The sequence below is a fragment of the Rhamphochromis sp. 'chilingali' genome (genome assembly GCF_963969265.1).
Source record: "Rhamphochromis sp. 'chilingali' genome assembly, chromosome: 2".
Classification (NCBI taxonomy): domain Eukaryota; kingdom Metazoa; phylum Chordata; class Actinopteri; order Cichliformes; family Cichlidae; genus Rhamphochromis; species Rhamphochromis sp. 'chilingali'.
The window spans coordinates 17,540,709-17,557,686 of record NC_137930.1 but is presented as its reverse complement, the minus strand read 5'-3'; the positions used below and the strand labels follow the sequence as shown (position 1 = coordinate 17,557,686).

General features: G+C 38.6%; 2 protein-coding genes across 6 annotated transcripts in view; both read right to left on the bottom strand.

Moving 5' to 3' along the window:
• Window positions 1-393: 393 nt before the first annotated feature.
• ttc33 (tetratricopeptide repeat domain 33) lies at window positions 394-16,067 on the bottom strand. Of its 4 annotated transcripts, none has more exons than XM_080876273.1 (6): window positions 15,804-16,067; window positions 15,143-15,370; window positions 7,629-7,710; window positions 7,272-7,355; window positions 4,062-4,193; window positions 394-1,328 (listed from the first exon to the last, which is right to left on the bottom strand). In XM_080876273.1, exons 2-6 carry the CDS (start codon window positions 15,367-15,369, stop codon window positions 954-956), a joined length of 900 nt encoding a protein of 299 aa, XP_080732399.1. In that variant the 5' UTR covers window position 15,370; window positions 15,804-16,067; the 3' UTR covers window positions 394-953. The 4 variants fall into 4 exon arrangements, with proteins under 4 accessions (XP_080732399.1, XP_080732397.1, XP_080732398.1 ...); XM_080876271.1 differs by having other exon boundaries at window positions 15,808-16,064; XM_080876272.1 differs by having other exon boundaries at window positions 7,272-7,352; window positions 15,808-16,064.
• LOC308392914 (uncharacterized protein) overlaps window positions 9,816-16,978 on the bottom strand; it is a 160,258-nt gene continuing 153,095 nt past the window's right edge. For both annotated transcript variants that reach the window (XM_080876268.1, XM_080876267.1), the window contains exon 3: window positions 9,816-9,825. The gene's annotated coding sequence lies outside the window, so the exon portion shown is untranslated. The remainder of the gene's footprint in view (window positions 9,826-16,978) is intronic.

The window sequence follows — 16,978 nt, the reverse complement described above, 5'->3', positions numbered from 1 at the left end:
TTGTACAGTAGATCGTACAATAATACATACAGAGAAAAACCCAACAATCATATGACCGCCTATGAGCAAGCACTTTGGCGACAGTGGAAAGGAAAAACTCCCTTTTAACAGGAAGAAACAAAGGGTGGCTACTTTGAGGAATGTAAAATATAAAACAGAGTTTTTATTTTGAGTTATTGTTTTTTTCTTTGCTACATAATTCCATATATCTTGCTTTATATAATTGATGTCTTCAGTATGTATCTACAATGTAGAAAGCAGTAAAAATAAAGAAGAACCATTAAATGAGAAGGTGTGTCCAAATCTTTCACTAGTAGTGTACATAATAAACGTCTGCACAAGTCAATTCTTCTTCTCCGGTGAAAGTAAACTGCAGGAAACACAACTATGACATTTTTTTCATTGTTTATTTACTCACTGACAATTTGCTGAGCATAAATCGTGTTTTAATCCACATCCTATTTCACAAACAATCATATTCACAAGAGTAAAATGTAACCACAAGTCTCGTGAATTTTCTCTGTACTTTACAATCGCACATAAAGATTGTGGCTGTAGATTTTAACAAGCAAATGTTGTAATTTTCATGTAAATCAGGGAAGTTAAAGTCTCTCAATTTACGTGTCCACATTATTTTGAAACACAACTAGAAGCAAATAAAGTTAATATTTCTACAAATATCAGGATGAATCCTCAGTAATTAATGAACGGACCTTCACAGATTGAAATCTGACCCTCAGCCTGTTTTTACTGTTGTCTGAAACCACATTATGTTACAACTTAATTTTCACATGCACATTTACTACTATTTACATGAATGGGATTCAGACACACATGGGTAAAACTCAACTGTCTTAATTTGTACATATTAACATTCACAATTCTTGTGAATGTTGATATGTACAAAAAAGACAAAAACAAAAGCGGAACCTTGAAAGTCATTTATATTCTCTTCAAAGTCCTCTTGCTTTGACAAACTCTTCCTTTGATGGTGTGGCTGAGTTCTCTGATCCCTCCTCCCCTGTGAGTACATTTTTTACATTCCCCTCAGCATCTATGATTACAGCGGTCCTCTTTAGCTCCTCATACCGTGTCTGTCGCTCAGCGACGGCCACACAAGCAGCTAGCACTTCGTCAGACTCAAAATCATAGTCCTGATTGAGCTCAGGGGCATTAAGGATCTCTTTTTTAGTCTCCTCCTCTTGTCGAATCTTCTCCTTGGTTGCTGTTTGCTGCTTCTGTAACCTCCAAGCCCAGGTAAGGTCTTCCTGCCACAGGGTGCGCTCTGATGGGCACTGGTGGATGGCAATCTGGAATGACCTCACAGCCTAGAGGGACAGTAATGACATGCGCTTAGGGACATATACAAGATTTCAGACTACTGTCCTAAATGCTGCAGGTGATTGCAGCATCAGCGTTGTAATGAGCACGACCACAAGCTTCATTGTGGACAGATTGATCGTTCCATTAAAAGGAGCTCAATAACTTTTATATGACTGTGGGATGGGTTCGCACATTAGTTTGAATGTTAATAGTTATACTGAACAGAAAGATTCATGGTCTATAATTATCTATGTGACCACACATCACTCCTGAAATATGCTGCCTGGTTTCTTCTTCTTCTTGTTGCTCTCTTTAAGGGGTCGCCACAGCAGATAATCTACCTCCAATCAATCTCTAGCATCTTCTTCTGTCACACCAACCTTCTGCATGTCCTCCTTCACTAATTCCATGATTCTTCTCCGTGGTCTTCCTCTTTTCAACATCCTTTGTCCTGTATACCCAATATCTGCTGTCTGCACATGTCTGAACCATCTCACCCTTGGCTCTCTAACTTTGTCTCCAAACAGCTCTGTTTTAGCAGTCCCTCTGATATACCCATTTCTAATCTTGTCCATCCTGATCTGTACCAATCCTGATCTCTGTCAGTGCCAGTGTCCCCGCACAGTATACATCATAGCAAATGGGAAGGTTTACAATCATCTTGTAAACTTCTGTCACACTCGTCTCCACCCACACCACCTTGCCTCTACTCTTCTTCACCTCTCTTGTGCACTGTCGGTTGGCCCCAGGTACTTAGGTGCTTAACTGTCACATCTATCTCTCCTTGCATTCCTCTTCTCACCAGTGCATAACTCCACGTCTCCAGGCTCTCTACCACCTGCTGCCTACTCTCACATTATTGCCTGACAATGTCATAGTCCACGGAGACTCCTGTCTGACCTCCCATTTTCCCATAAAAGTAAAAATTAGAAAAAAGAAAATCTGTTACTTGTTCATTAAAACACAATTCTTTAAAGGATAAGATAAATGGTGTTTTCTGTAATCTGGAGATTGCTTTTCATGCTTGAATTGCTAGCCTGCATTAATCTCCTGATGGGAATCTATCAAAACTACTTGATGTTAACATTCCTCACCTGTAACATAAATAACATGCGCTGTCAAAGATGATGACAGGTTAATCATAATAAGATTTCTGAAAAAAGTGCAACCGTCTGTGCCTAAAACAACACATCAAGTATAATCTTGAATCAACTAGAGCCAAATCAACCTTTATAAATGAAAGTAATCCTTCAACTGCTACTGCAGGAAAAAAAATCATCACTCTTCTCTATAAAACTCATGGCCAAACAAACTTTATGCTAAAACGCAAATCATACATGGAGACTATGCATTTTTCTTGAATTGGATTGCAGGGGATAATAATTAAAGAAGGGAAGGACTAGAGCAGAGCCATGGAAAGGAAACATGGAAATCACTGTGTTCACATTTGCACAAACATGTGCTACTCAAACATGTTGGTGCATACAAAGCTTTGAAACTCGACTGAACAAGTCAAGCTAAAAATAGATGTGCCGTATTTTTCTTTTCCATCCCAAAAGCTTCATTACAGAGGGAGGTGTGTCTATATTTGGTTTAGTTTTAGCTGTAACTTTCAACACTTCCTATTGTTGTTGTTGGTACCATAGGACAGGTTTCCCGCTCTGGGGCGTGTAGGAGCAACATTAGCTGAAGGCGTTCTGAGTTCACCCTTGTTTGTTTGGCTTGAAAAGGGCCGAGCAGCAGAACTGCGAGTTTCGAACACCCACAGGTCCCGGCGTGTTCTGGGGCAATTTAAGCAATCGTCCAAGCCCCAGGCACCTGGGTGTGCTTTCATAGAGTTGCTTTGTCTCACAGAGTTCACAAAAAAAGTAATAGTAAACACAGTAAGTCATCCATCTTAACGGCGCTCCAAATTCGAGACAACTGACTTACAAGTATCTACATAAACAGGCATAGTTTATTGCAAAATCAAATGCATAAATTAATCCTTCCAGTAAAGACCATTAGCGACTGCCTAAGAAAAAAAAAAAGCCATCAACTGTTATGCAACACTACTGATACAGCACAACTACAGCATAACTAAATGTGGATTAAGGGTCACCTAATCCAGCCCTAACTGTAAACTTTATCAAAAAGGAAAGTTTTAATCCTAATCTTAAAAGTAGAGAGGGTGTCTTGTCTGTCTCCTGAATCCAAACTGGGAGCTGGTTCCTCAGAAGCAGGGGCCTGAAAGCTGAAGGCTCGGACTATCCTTCTACTTTTAAATAGCCTAGAACGCCAGGGTAGAATGCGTAGAGTGGCAGCAGAGAAGTATCACAAGGTATCACAGTTGTGTGGTGGGATCTGACAAAAGCATGAGGCCTTTCCATGCGAATTTGCATGTTAGTCGTCTCTTTGCACCTGTTCTTTCCAGGTACTCTGGCTTCCTCTCACAGTCCAAAGATAAGGTTATTCGGTTGGGCGAAACTAACCTAATAAAACTGCAAATATTAGCCTGAATGATTGTCTGTCTTTCTGTGTTAGCCCTGTGATAGACTAGTGAACCGTTGAGGGTGTGCTCTGGCTCTCGTCCAATCAAAGCTGGGAGAGACTCCAGCCCCACCGTGACTCTGAATTGGATAAGCAGTTAAGGAGGTCAGTCTGCAGTAGTTGTGACTTAAAAATACCATTTATTATTTGCATTTTCTTGCAGCCCTGCCTTCACAGGACGTTTTTAATGCATTGCCAGATACACTCACTAGGTCCACCTCTCCCAAGTTGAGCTGAGCCCGACCCAAGGTCTGCCAGCCCTTCCACCACAATGGCCGGAACTTCACTGCCATCTCTGCTGCCTTCACAGCTGGAAAGACTTCCTGCAGAATGGTCAGCACCTGACAACAAAGAAGGTTAAAGATGATGCACGCATGCCATAAACAAAACAGCAACAAAATCAAAGAGAGAAAAAAAGATCATCAAGATCAGAAAGTACACAGGCTTTAAACTGTCTTTGCTTACATTTTGTAGTGTGACTATTTATTTATTTATTGTTGCTTTATATCTTTTCATATATCACACCATTTTATTTTCAGCTTGATACTGGTCAGTTACCATATTAAAAGTAAATAATTGATATCTCCGTCCCTGCAGACTGATTTGTGGTGACTCACTGAACCACTGGTCCTGCAGTACAGTGTAGAGCACCTTCACGGTCACAAGATTTCTCTCTAAATCACTGACATTTTCTGTGATCGCATTTAACAGTGTAAAACTGAAGTTGTTAACGTCTTTAACCTTGTATTATAAAGTCATCTATTATTCAGACGCTGGCCCTTTTTGATTTTGCTTTTGTCATGCCTGAAGTCAAGACCTGACAACTTTGTGCATGTATTTGCATAATAAACAAAAACTATTTTTGAAGAGGTTCTCTTTCGCTGGTAATGCCGTTAAAAATAGCATTATTGTCTTTTACGATTTTTTTATATATATGCAGAGCAAAGCGATGCTGACAAAAATAAAGCTAAACTGAGTATTGTTGTTAGGACATTTATGCTCTTGCTATTGCTGGACACAGGTTTACTTTTACTTCCTCCTTTTTCAATCACATTTCAACATGAGACTTAGACGTGAGAATAGCACCAGTGTACAGCAAGATGCACCAACACAACATGTTGAAGTCTAAAGACTGCTTTAATACCATAGCTTGATACCCACTGATACGCCAGGAATACCTACAATGTCTCTGTCAGAACACCGCAAACCAAAATGCCTTCAAAGCCATAACATTTTGAAGACATCTCATTATCAACAGGATCCACCATAGGTTGGAATCATTAATTTATAGCCAGTAAGACGGAGTAAAAGGTTTACAAACTGGACTGATTTCAGCCACACAGATATACAAGTGGCAGGACACAAGTGGCACAGATTAAATTAAACAGGAAGAAAGTGATGAGAGGAAGTAAAAGGCCAGCAGAGTCACTGTAACCAAACTCGTCATCTGGGCCAGTAATAGGCATTTGATGAGAACCAGCCCATTTTCAGTCTAACGACTGTGAACAACATCAGCAGTGCTAATGGATACTAATAGGTGAAGTGGGTGTACATGTGTGTCCAAACACACTGAAGCTCAATCCAAGTAGAAATGGTATAAGGCCAGTTTGAATTTATGCTATAGCTCATGTCATTCCTGGAATGAGGAAAAAAAAAATCATGCTGCGGTGTTTTCCCAATACCCTAATAAATGCTTCTCTAACGATTTCCTTCTCAAATTTCTTATAATGGATGATATTATATTAGGCTTGGAGTACTCTGTGAGATGTGAATGACTATGGAAATAATGGAGGAAATAATGGAGTTTGTGAGACTACACCCATGACTTCTTTACTTTTCTTGTGTAACAAGAAAAGGAGAACTGAGGCGCAGCCAAAATACCTAAAGAAAGAGTAACTATAAAAACAAAGAGGAAAAGAAAGTTGAGAAAAGTTTAAAAAAAAAAAAGATTAAAGATTATTTACATGGTATTGAAAATAAGCAACAGACGTTAATCTCAAAGTGGAAGCGGGAAAAATGGTCTATGTAGCCATGGCCACCGGCAGCTTTCATTAATTTATCATTGCTGATAAACACCATGATATCACAAAAAAATATATTTTTTGAAATTTTATGGGACTAAACAAGAAAATTTTAACTATGGATTCCATGGACTGATTATAAAAGATTGATGTTTGTGGACTATTGCTTAAAGTCTCAAGATTAGCATTTGGTGAATTTTTTAAAAGGCAGAACTGGACCAGAAGGTGCAGTGTTAAGCTAGGTGTTAATAATAGAATTTAAATGCTACACTGGCAACACTGAAGGAGCTAGTTTAATGAGTCAGATTAAGGTAGGTAAGACAGGTAATGCCTGACATGCCCATTGTGATATGCAATTAACTGAATCAGTTGCTTGAAAAATATTGGCTATGGATTATATTATGAAAGCTAATGTTAACTGCGCATATTTACTTCTGCTGCTGAGCTGGGCATTAAACTGTAACGTTCTACAAGAACTGACCCACTTGTGGAGCTAGCCTCACGCAGTTACTGCAGTTTTTGGTAATTCTGCACTAGTTTTGTTTTCAGCTCTGACGTTGCAACCTGGTTTACTGGCATAACTGAATACAAAACTCCAAGTGTAAAACAGCATCTTTTAAAGTTTTGAGGTTTCGCATCTCACAAAAATTCTACAGTGTATCAGGAAACAGCAGAACAAAATGGGGTGGCTGTTTCAACCATGTGGTTAAAGACAATGTTAACCACATATGCTTTTTAAAGTACATTTTCTCACAAATGAAATATGATACTGCACTCATGTCAGATCCAAGCCATACATACTGGAACCGTGATCCCTTTCAAATGCAATTTCAATGGAAGTGAAAATAAATTATCATTAAAATGGCACTAAGATCACATTTCTTCAGGGCTGCTACTGATAAGAATGAATTTTAAAAATCTATTATTTGATCACTAAGCAAAACTTGAGTAAGCACTTGGTGGAAAAACCCTTGTTGGCAAGCACAGCAGTAAGACATTTCTTCTAGCTGGTCACCAGGTTTCATACATCTCAGGAAGGATTTTGGCCCACTGCTCTTTACAGAAACTCTCTAAATCCTTTAGGTTTCTTGGCTACAGTTTGGCAACTTAAAGCTTTGGCTCCCTTCACATACTTTCTATCAGACTGAGGTCTGGAGACTGGCTAGGCCACTCCATGGCCTAATGTGCTTCTTCTTTAGCCACTCCTTTGTTGCCTTGGTGGTTTGTTTTAGCTCATTGACATGCTGGAAGATGCATCTGCGACCCATCTTCAGTGTTCTGGCTGAGGGAAGAAGGTTTTCATCCAAGATCTGACTGTGCATTGGCCTCTCCCGTTACATAAAGTCGCCCTGTAGTTGCCCTTTGCAGAAAAACAGTCCCAAAACAAATTGTTTTTACCTCCGTGCTTGCCTGTAGGGATGTTGTTCTTTGGCTCATAATCAGCATTTTTCTTCCTCCAAACACAACGGGTCTGTTGGTCTGCTAGGACGTTACCAGTGGTACCAGTTGGTGACTGTGGTCCCAACTGTCTTCAGATCATTAACCAGCTCCTTTCATGCAGTTTTAGGGTGATCCAAAACTTTTCTCATGATCATCATCACCTCATGAGGCAAGATCTTGTTTACTTGCTATCATAAAATTTGAGATTGCTCACTTACAAAGATGTGAACAAACTTCAGTAGAGGATCAACTAATTATTTCCACCACTGTTTGTTGAGAAAATATGTCTGTTAGAGAATATAATTAATGATATACCTGGGACTTCATTTCATACAGTAGTGGGTTGTCTGGAGTCAACTGAATGGCCTCATCCCACTTCTTGATGGCCTCCCAGTGCCTGAAGAAAACACACACTGTGGTTCAAATCCAACTGAGAAAAGTGGGATTCAGGTATCTATAATCAGAGTCGTAAAGGTAAAGCACATTCACTTCTTAATAGTCATGCATTTATGAACCATGAATGCTTGCTGTGTTCACTGTGAATTTACACAAAGCCAATCTAAACATTGCCAACCTACACAAAACCAAACATCCAGACGTGGCTCACAGCACCAAGTTAAACACAGGTTCATGATGAACTTTGCTGAGGTTAAATTCTGCAGGTAATGCAGCACTGAAGCGCAATCAACTCAAACAGTAAATAATAAAATGCAGTGAAATGAGACACCCAGTTTCACCATCTCCACCCAGAGATTTGATAGGTTATGCAAACTAACATGGGTCCACATGCTTGTGGACATCATAAAAGCACTTTCCCCTAATTATTTCTATTGTTGCGTGCTGTAGAAATGCCACCTAATTTGAAAGCTGCCTCTGCCCTACTTTTCTATTCTTTCAGGCAACTCCCTAAAAGATTAGAAAACCAGACTATTCCTAACATGGCTGTATCATGTTTCATTTGTTTACTACAACCATAACCACATGGTTGGTTTTGTGCTTTTTTTGTCTTGCCAGTTAAAAAACAAAGAAACCTAAAATACATTTATCATCTTTATAATAGGAAAAAGTGGGGAAAAAAGAACAAAGAATTTCTTAAAACTATAAAGCTGCATGTGTACGCCACAACATCTGCCCACTTCCGGCAGCAGAGAGTGCACACAGGCTGCAGCAGGTTACATAAACAGAAAAAGGTTGGCTGAAGTGAAGAGACAAACGGTAAACCAAAACCTCCCTTGGTGGTTTCTTAGCATGAGCTAATTACGTTGTCTACTAGTTCCTTCCCAGACATTAAAGCAGAACGATAGCAGAATTTGCACGAAGTCACATTAAGCTTCTCTAGAACCTCACTCCAAGCAGCTGTCACCACTATAGTTAACTGCTTTGCATAGATTTGTATACCAGGATTCACAAGTCTTCAGGTATTTCACCACATATGCATACACTCCAGGCGATTCTAGGAACTCTCTTCCTCTGGTCAATATTGACACAACACTGTTTTCCTGATCAAGATAAAGACAAGAGGTGACGTCCCGGGTATGTCAAATCGACACCTTTTATAGCTTTATGGAGATGGATATCCTGAGAAAATCAAAAGCAATTCAAATCACACAATGAGACAACTAGTGGTCATCACCTACAAAGTTCAGACTGCAGTCAGAAAACATGCCACTGCCATTCAAAAGGCAGAGAGAACAGTGAGGAAACGGAACTAAAGGAGTGTGGAAATCTTTCCATTACATGAAGTAAAGAATACTGCAAAATCATATGAGGAAATTAAGCAATGAGCTATAAACCATGTGAGGCCTGCAAGCTAAAAATGGCTCTTCTAGTGGCATTATAACTGTTTATCAGTCAAAGATGGGTTAGAGAGACGGGACAGTAACTAGTATCAATTTTAAGAAAGTCCATTATTTGGGCAGCTATTTTGAAACGTAATATAAATTAATATAAAAACTGCATGCACAGAATCATTTTTCAAATCTATCTTTAAAAAACACACTTAAACAGTTTGCCAACTCTTTTCCAGTGGAAGTTATATTCCTCTGATTTTACTGTTGCAAAACTCTTTCACGGATTAAAACAAACGGCTAATGGCGGCTAAGCTGTCATCCCTGTTGGACAACGTCTCCCACCCCATGCAGCAGACTGTGACAGCACTGAGCAGCTCCTTCAGTGGGAGACTGCGGCACCCACGGTGTGGGACGGAGAGATTTCGCAAGTCTTTCCTCCCCACTGCTGTCAGACTCCACAACAAAGACTTTAACTGAACAAACACACACATCCACACATGTGCAATAACACTAAGTGCAATAATCTTTTCTGGCATCGTTGTATTTTTACTCAGTTGTATATAGCATTCGTATTCTATTTTTATCTTATTGTATATTTTTATTCTATTTTATTCTACTGTATATAGTATATTATTTTATTCTATTCTGTACAGCTGTGTACTGTATTTATTCTTATTGTATTCTAATTTTTGCGTCATAACTTTTGCACTGTCCACTTCCTGCTGTGACAAAACAAATTTCCCACGTGTGGGACTAATAAAGGTTATCTTATCTTATCTTAAACGTTTCCTTTAGTGGTTTATGTCTCTCTTATAATGCCTCTACTCATAGCCTAATACCGTTTGAATGATTTAAGTGCTTACTTGTTATTAGTTTAAAGAAAGAGTGGAAAATTATGAAATACAGTAGAGGATGGATCATCATTTAACACGCTACTGTCCAAAAAAGGAGAAAATCCCAGCATGCTCCTATCATAAGAAACCCTCATATCCTTACTAGAGATGGACCGATCCGATATTACCTATCGGTATTGGTCCGATACTGACCCAAATTACTGGATCGGATATCGGCGAGAAAAAAAAAAGTAATCCGACCCATTAAATATCAAAAAAGCACCTCACAAAACTTGCTACATGGCGTAACTCGGCTCATAACCGTAGCACGTCGCAGCAGTATGCATCACGTGATAAAGCGGCTGTGTGTATTTGTAGCGTAGCTACCAAACCAGCATTCCATCTCCGAGGAAGTTTTCCCAGAGAGAAGTAAAGCAAGTGTGTAAGTTCATCTCTGAATGTTTGTAAAGCATTCCCACGTTAAGCTTAACAACCGATATATGGTGCGACTGCCTCTTCTCTCTCTCTCTCTCTCTCTCCTGCTGCTACTTCAATCCTGAAACTGCTTAATGATCAGCTGATCGGCTTTTCTGTCGTGAGTCCGTCTCTCTTCTTTGTTTTTGGCCCACTTCTCACCAGAAAGAGGAAACCAGCGGCTGAACAACAGCAGCACGTTTAACCTTGATAAGCTGTTGTTAGAATTTATTTAATATTACTTTCTATACCAGGATCATTTTCTGCGTAGCTGACGGCTGGTAACTGTGCAGGGGCGGATCGAGCAAAGTTTAGCCAGGGGGGCCGATAGGGCATGAACAGGGAAAAGGGGGCACAAAGACATACTTTTCTTTCTTATTCTCATTTAAAATGTCTAGCTTTTAATAAATAATTATCTGAATCTTACACCCAAAGTTTTAATCTGATGTAAAATATATAGAAGTCCATTACTGTATATAGTAACTGTTAAGTCTAATATACCCTAGTAAGCTATACTACTTTTTCCTTTGTGAAAGTACCATCTGTGAATTCTGCAATTCTGTTGAAGAAAGATGTTGAATCTATTTAATTATTCTTGAAAAATAATTTATTTCTGTGCATTTTCCCCCCCTGCATCAAATTAAATTTGATTACATCGATTAAGCATCATGAGGTGGAGGGTGGGGGGCAGAATAAAATACCAGAATAGGGAGGATGGTGCAGGTTTAAGTTTATTAGATTAATCAGTGTTGCTGAACTATGACATATTTTGGACGCAGTGTATTTTTTTTACATACAGGTATAACAGAATAGCTTTAGTGTTGTTAATTATTTAAACTTGAGTATAAACTTATACAAAATGCAGCAAGATATTAAAGAAAAAACAGTTTTATTGATTAAAAAAAACACTATATCGGATTCATATCGGTATCGGCAGATATCCAAATTTATGTTTCCGTATCGGACATGAAAAAGTGGTATCGTGCCATCTCTAATCCTTACTACACAATAACATGTTGACCATTTCAAAGAGATTTCAAATATCATATTTGGCATTCTCTGCTTTTGAGAAAACACAACTTGCTGGACAAAATTTAAAAATAAAAAAATAATAGACATACCTAAGATGAGCTATTACCTTATATTTTACCTTATAAACGCCTTTAAACGTCACGTTTTGTTTGTTATGCAACCTCCTTGAAATGATGATTGTTTCACTGTGAGGCAGACATTTCGTTTTTTTTAAACACATATGCAGTTTGTGAATAAATGTGTCAGTGAGCCCAGTCATACATATACAACAACGACGAGGCAGCTAATCTCCTAAAGATGGCAACAACAGCCCAAATTACAGAAAACTCTTTGGTAAGCATGACATTTAGTGTGTTAGTGGGAAGTTTATATTACTCTTAAATTAACTAATGTTTCAGTAACACTAGGGAAATCCATGGTGTTTCCCAAAATTAATCTGAGCGTGTGCAAAGAACTTGCAGCTGAGTTGGATTTGAAATGGTTGTTTCAAAAGCATTAATCAGGTCTGCGATCACTGGCAGTTACTTGCTGCATCAACATGATGATAAAAAAGCAATAAGATGGAAGCTGCGGTCAGTTTGTGACAGAATGAGATCAAGTTGGCAATAATATGCAACCGATTTGTGATAAAGCAGCAATTAACTGACATAAACCAGGAAAAACTGCAAATCTGTTACCATCAATTTTTACAATTCACATTAAAAACAAATTCATATTAACTATTTATGGAGTTAACAAATATTTAGAAATTGCTCCAAAATAGAAATGTAGTTGCTGCAGAATGGCAACCTTGCTTTTATATAAGAATAGAGCCAAAATGCAACCAGTTGGATCGACTCCCCTACTGCAAAGAGTTGTACTCCAGATAAGGTGCTGCCCTCATCGGCGCACACGGACTCTAATTAATTCCAACATGATGGCAATCTGACTGCATTTATACAGCAGATGGTAATTATTTGTCTGCCACTTTATTTGTTACTCTGTGTGTGACTGAGCCATCGCTGAAGTATGGCAACACATTATGCACCATAGTATCACAATAGAGCAATTTTGATATTTACACTGCAAAGCTGTTAATTTTATATCAGTTCAGTTAATAAGCTCTGATGTAGTGATGGTAATGATGATGGTAAAGAAGTGTTTTAAGGCAGCTATGGGAGGGAATCCACTTAAAGCATCTTAATCATATATGGATATTTAGCAACAGGAAATAAAATTAGATAAATATCAAAACAAAATACATTTGTGGCAAATATAAATATTAACTGTGGACGGTAAAACCTTTAGGTAGCAAATAGATGTTAACATAAAGACATAATTGTAGAAAAACAGGCAAAACATAACCCCCCTACTATTCTGCTCACAGAACAAGTGGGTACTATAGGAGCTGTTCAATTACATCACAAACATCTAAACCTTTGTAATATCAGGCTGACATCACAGGTCAATGTTATTAGAGGGAAAAGAAAAAAAAGACATGGCTGACATCCTCGACCAGACACCATTTCAAACCACTGAACTGCAATTATGGAGCAGTAAGACATAATTTCCTCAGTAAAATCCACTTTCTTCTCACAAATATAATTACAGGCAGTCACTGTGGACAACAGCATTACGTCTTCTGGACTAGGAAGCTTTCACAATGTGATTGTTATTTGGTTAAAGAGGTTAAATTATCACAAAACAAACATAAAAACAGCTTCTGAAAGAGGCTTATTTTTTTGTAATATCTGTATCTATTTAAAAAGAAAAAAATTTGAGTTGAAATGGTGAGTATCCATTTAAAATAAAATAAAAAGCTCTCTTAAACTGACCACATTGCTTGTTATTAGTCAGTCTAACGTTAGTTCTAAAGTTTACTTCGGGAACTCTGACAGTAGAGCTTTGAGTAGATTTAAACCTTTAAATCCCTGCTCTGTTTGAAAAGCTTAAATAATGCGGCTGTGTTTTTATTTTCCCCTCCAATATTAAATAGAGATAATCTGACCAGATGATCTGAGAAGAACAAATGCTCTTTGACTTCTGAAACATGTGCTAGACCTTTCACAGAAAAGCCATTAAATTAAATACAAGGAAAACCTCAACCTTAGATGCCTTTCTAAGTTACACGTCTCCTTGGATTTAATATGTTTTTAATGTAAATCTTTACTAGAAAGCCAACAGAAATATCTAAACTGTGATCGATATGTCTTTATTGTCTGTACAATGCTGCCCTCCTCTGGAGAGGATCTGAAGTAACTTGACTCTTACTAACAGCAAAGCTGAGGAGGGAAAAATGTTGAAACTGACAGTTCTCCCAGAACTTTTCACAAGGGAATCTAGCAGCACACTGACAGGATGCCATTATTACCACAGAATACAAATATGTTTCATGCTGTAATCCTACTTGGCACACAGTGTGGAAAATTACTTTGAAAGAACGCGGCTTATGTATACAGCCTTTTTTTCACCACTGGCTGTTTTTGCCAAGGCAACAGCTGCACAAATATTGGATTTCTATTGTCTGATTTCATTAACAACTACAGCTTTATTGAATTGCAGTGCTGTGCAAAAGACTTGAGCCACCCCTCATTTCTTTATTATTTGCTTCCAAATCAGGCTTTCTTGTAATTTTTTAAAGTGGTCTTGAAAAATAGTTGTCCCGTCTTTCTGACAAACTAAATTTACATTGAGGGCCACATACAGACCACTTTGATCTTCAGTGGGCCGGACAAGTGAAACGCCACTTTCTGTCAGTGTAAAGATGGTTAACTACACATTTAATGCCTGAGATATCTTAATATATAAAAGAAATGCAATTTCAGGAGCACAATTCAGAATTGTAGAATTGCAGAAAAGGTTCCGATAGCTCACTGCCCATACTGTTCCATATTTATAAAACCTAAACGGTATAAAAATACAGTTAAGTCCAAAAATGAAAATACACATTTTCCAAAGCAATCAAGGGAGCTGGATTGGAGTTTTTGCTGGGCTGTGTTGAAAAATAAAGGCGATCATACCATATATTTACACTAACGATACAAACTGTTTCTGTCCTATATAATGCATTTCCATTTATGTTAGCACGTTTCAATAAATCGCCACAACCATTTCTAAGGCTAGGTTCACACTGCAGGTCTTAATGCTCAATTCCGATTTTTTGATCAAATCCGATTTTTTTGGCTACTTGTTCACACTACAAATAAAATGCGACAGCAAACGCTCTCTAGTGTGAACCAGTCATTGGTGTGAACGCTCAGAGCAGCCTGCATGCGCAAAAGAAGATGTCACACACAACGCTTCTCTGGCGCTGATAATTGGCGTCTGTCTTGTGTCAGTGACGTAAAAGACTGATTTAATGCGACATGACCATTCAAACAGCAGTCGCTTTCTAAAACATCCTTTATGTATCGGATTCAGTAGCACATACGAAAGTGACCCAGATCGAATTTGTGCCGTTCACACTGTCATACCATGATCGGATATGGGTCGCATAGGGTAAAAAAAAATCGGATTTGATGCGCTTTCGCCTGCAGTTTGAACGTAGCCTAATTTTCCAAGCTAAGGGTAAGGAAATAATAAATGACAAAAATAAGAGGTGGATCAAAACATTTGCACAGTACTGTGTGTTAGGGTGACCATATTTTGATTCGCAAAAAAGAGGACACTTGGCCCAGTTTCTGTGTGCCTGTCAGAATGTGTTTGCGCCAAGCACTCTCACCTGCCATGCTCAGCCAACAGGGCACCCTCCTCCTCCAGTCTCTTGCTCTTGGCAGCACAGTCCTCCAGCAGGATCTCCCGCCGTCGTTTGATAGCGTGCAGCCAATCCACCTCGGGGTCCTGACTTGGCCCATCATCCACAGCTTTCTCCGCTTCTGCCTCAAACTGCTGCACCGCTGACTTGGACACCTTCTCCCCAACTTTCCTCTTCCAGCCAAATGACGCCATCCTATATGAAAAAAAAACGGGATACGACGCGTGGTGGCGGTGGTCACTTATCATATATATGCTCGATTTCAGCTTTAATCACGACAGAGTAGTACAAAAATGTACATTATTATGAGCGCAAGTCTGGCCTGCTTTTGCCATCTAGATTCGTATACATGGCCGCTGAATGAGTTTCCAAAATACCGTAGCAGAAAGATTTATATTTTATTTTGGATATTTAACGTTTATTATGGCAATAACATCCCCAAAACTCGCTAGAAAAACAAATTAAACTTCGTCATACTGACGCCAGCTAACGTTAATTCGGGCAACTCAGCTAAAACTTGCAATTAAAACTTGACATGCCAGTAGGCTTGCCTACATAAAATTAACTTCTTTTAATTTTGAAGGTATGTTTTTATACTTCGTTATTTTAGAACAAAGTGGGGACATACGCACATTCATCCACGGCTTTCCACGAGCAACAGTGGATAAGCTGCAGTTAGCTAATCGTTAGCCACATTTGTTGACCTTCACGTTGCGTTCAGGTCTTATCGGTTTAAAGCCAACATCCCATCGTAAATACTGGAAAATTTGAAGAGCGGGGGGGGAATCAGCCCGTTTTTGCACAATTCATGCAGTTTCTTTTGGTAAGTATATATCTCCAATTGAAACTACAGACGTGAGGGAACAAAAGTGTAACTTTGCGTTAACACTGGTGAACTTTTCGGAATGAAATGTGTACGCCCCTTCTTTTTTTTTTTTTTTTTTTTTTTTAAACTTTGCCTTGAACCGGTCCAACCCCCCTCCCATTCTGTGGAATGCGCGTGAATGCAGCATGACCCGGAAGTTGTGAGAATGTTTACAGTCTTTTAAAGAAACAAGAACCGTGTTTTAAATCTTTTAAAGCGCACGAAAATCAACGTGAAATCAAAATCGGTTAATATAGATTTAATTTAAACGACAAATATATGAAATTTTAATAAAATTACCGATGCCTGCGATCACATTCCAAAATACAAGTCCAATGCTATTGCTGTAAACAGAAAAGCTTAGTATGGTAGTGGTAGATTTAATATTCTATATATTCTTCACAGTATGTTTCAGGTAAAAACAAACAAACAAACGTCAAACATAAATGTGCATTTTAGCAGTTTATTATGCAGTTGTGTATATAAATGATTCAATACTGTCCATTCAGATTTACACTGATCAGTCTGGTTGGGTCCCCTTACACACCAAACAAAAACAGAACAATTATTCTTTGAAGCAGATGAAGCGGATGCTGAACTCAGACCACTAGGACAATACTCCATCAGAGGCAAAAAGAAAAGAAAACTTTTTTGCACACATTCTTTCAAAATGTATCAAGCAAGCCATGAAAAGCAGTTTATAACCAGAGGTTGCAACTCCTCCCCCCCCCCCCAAAAAAACAAAAACAAAACCCCACCATAGTGTTTGTGCCTTTACCATGATCCATATATTTTGTCTGTGAGACATGAAGGTCAAATGTGGATATGAACAAAAGATGCAAGTTGGTCACAATTATCGTCACTCCTGAATTATCTCTGAAAAGTAAAATGCTCATACAACAGATAGTTCAGATTGCTGACATTTGCTAATAAACATG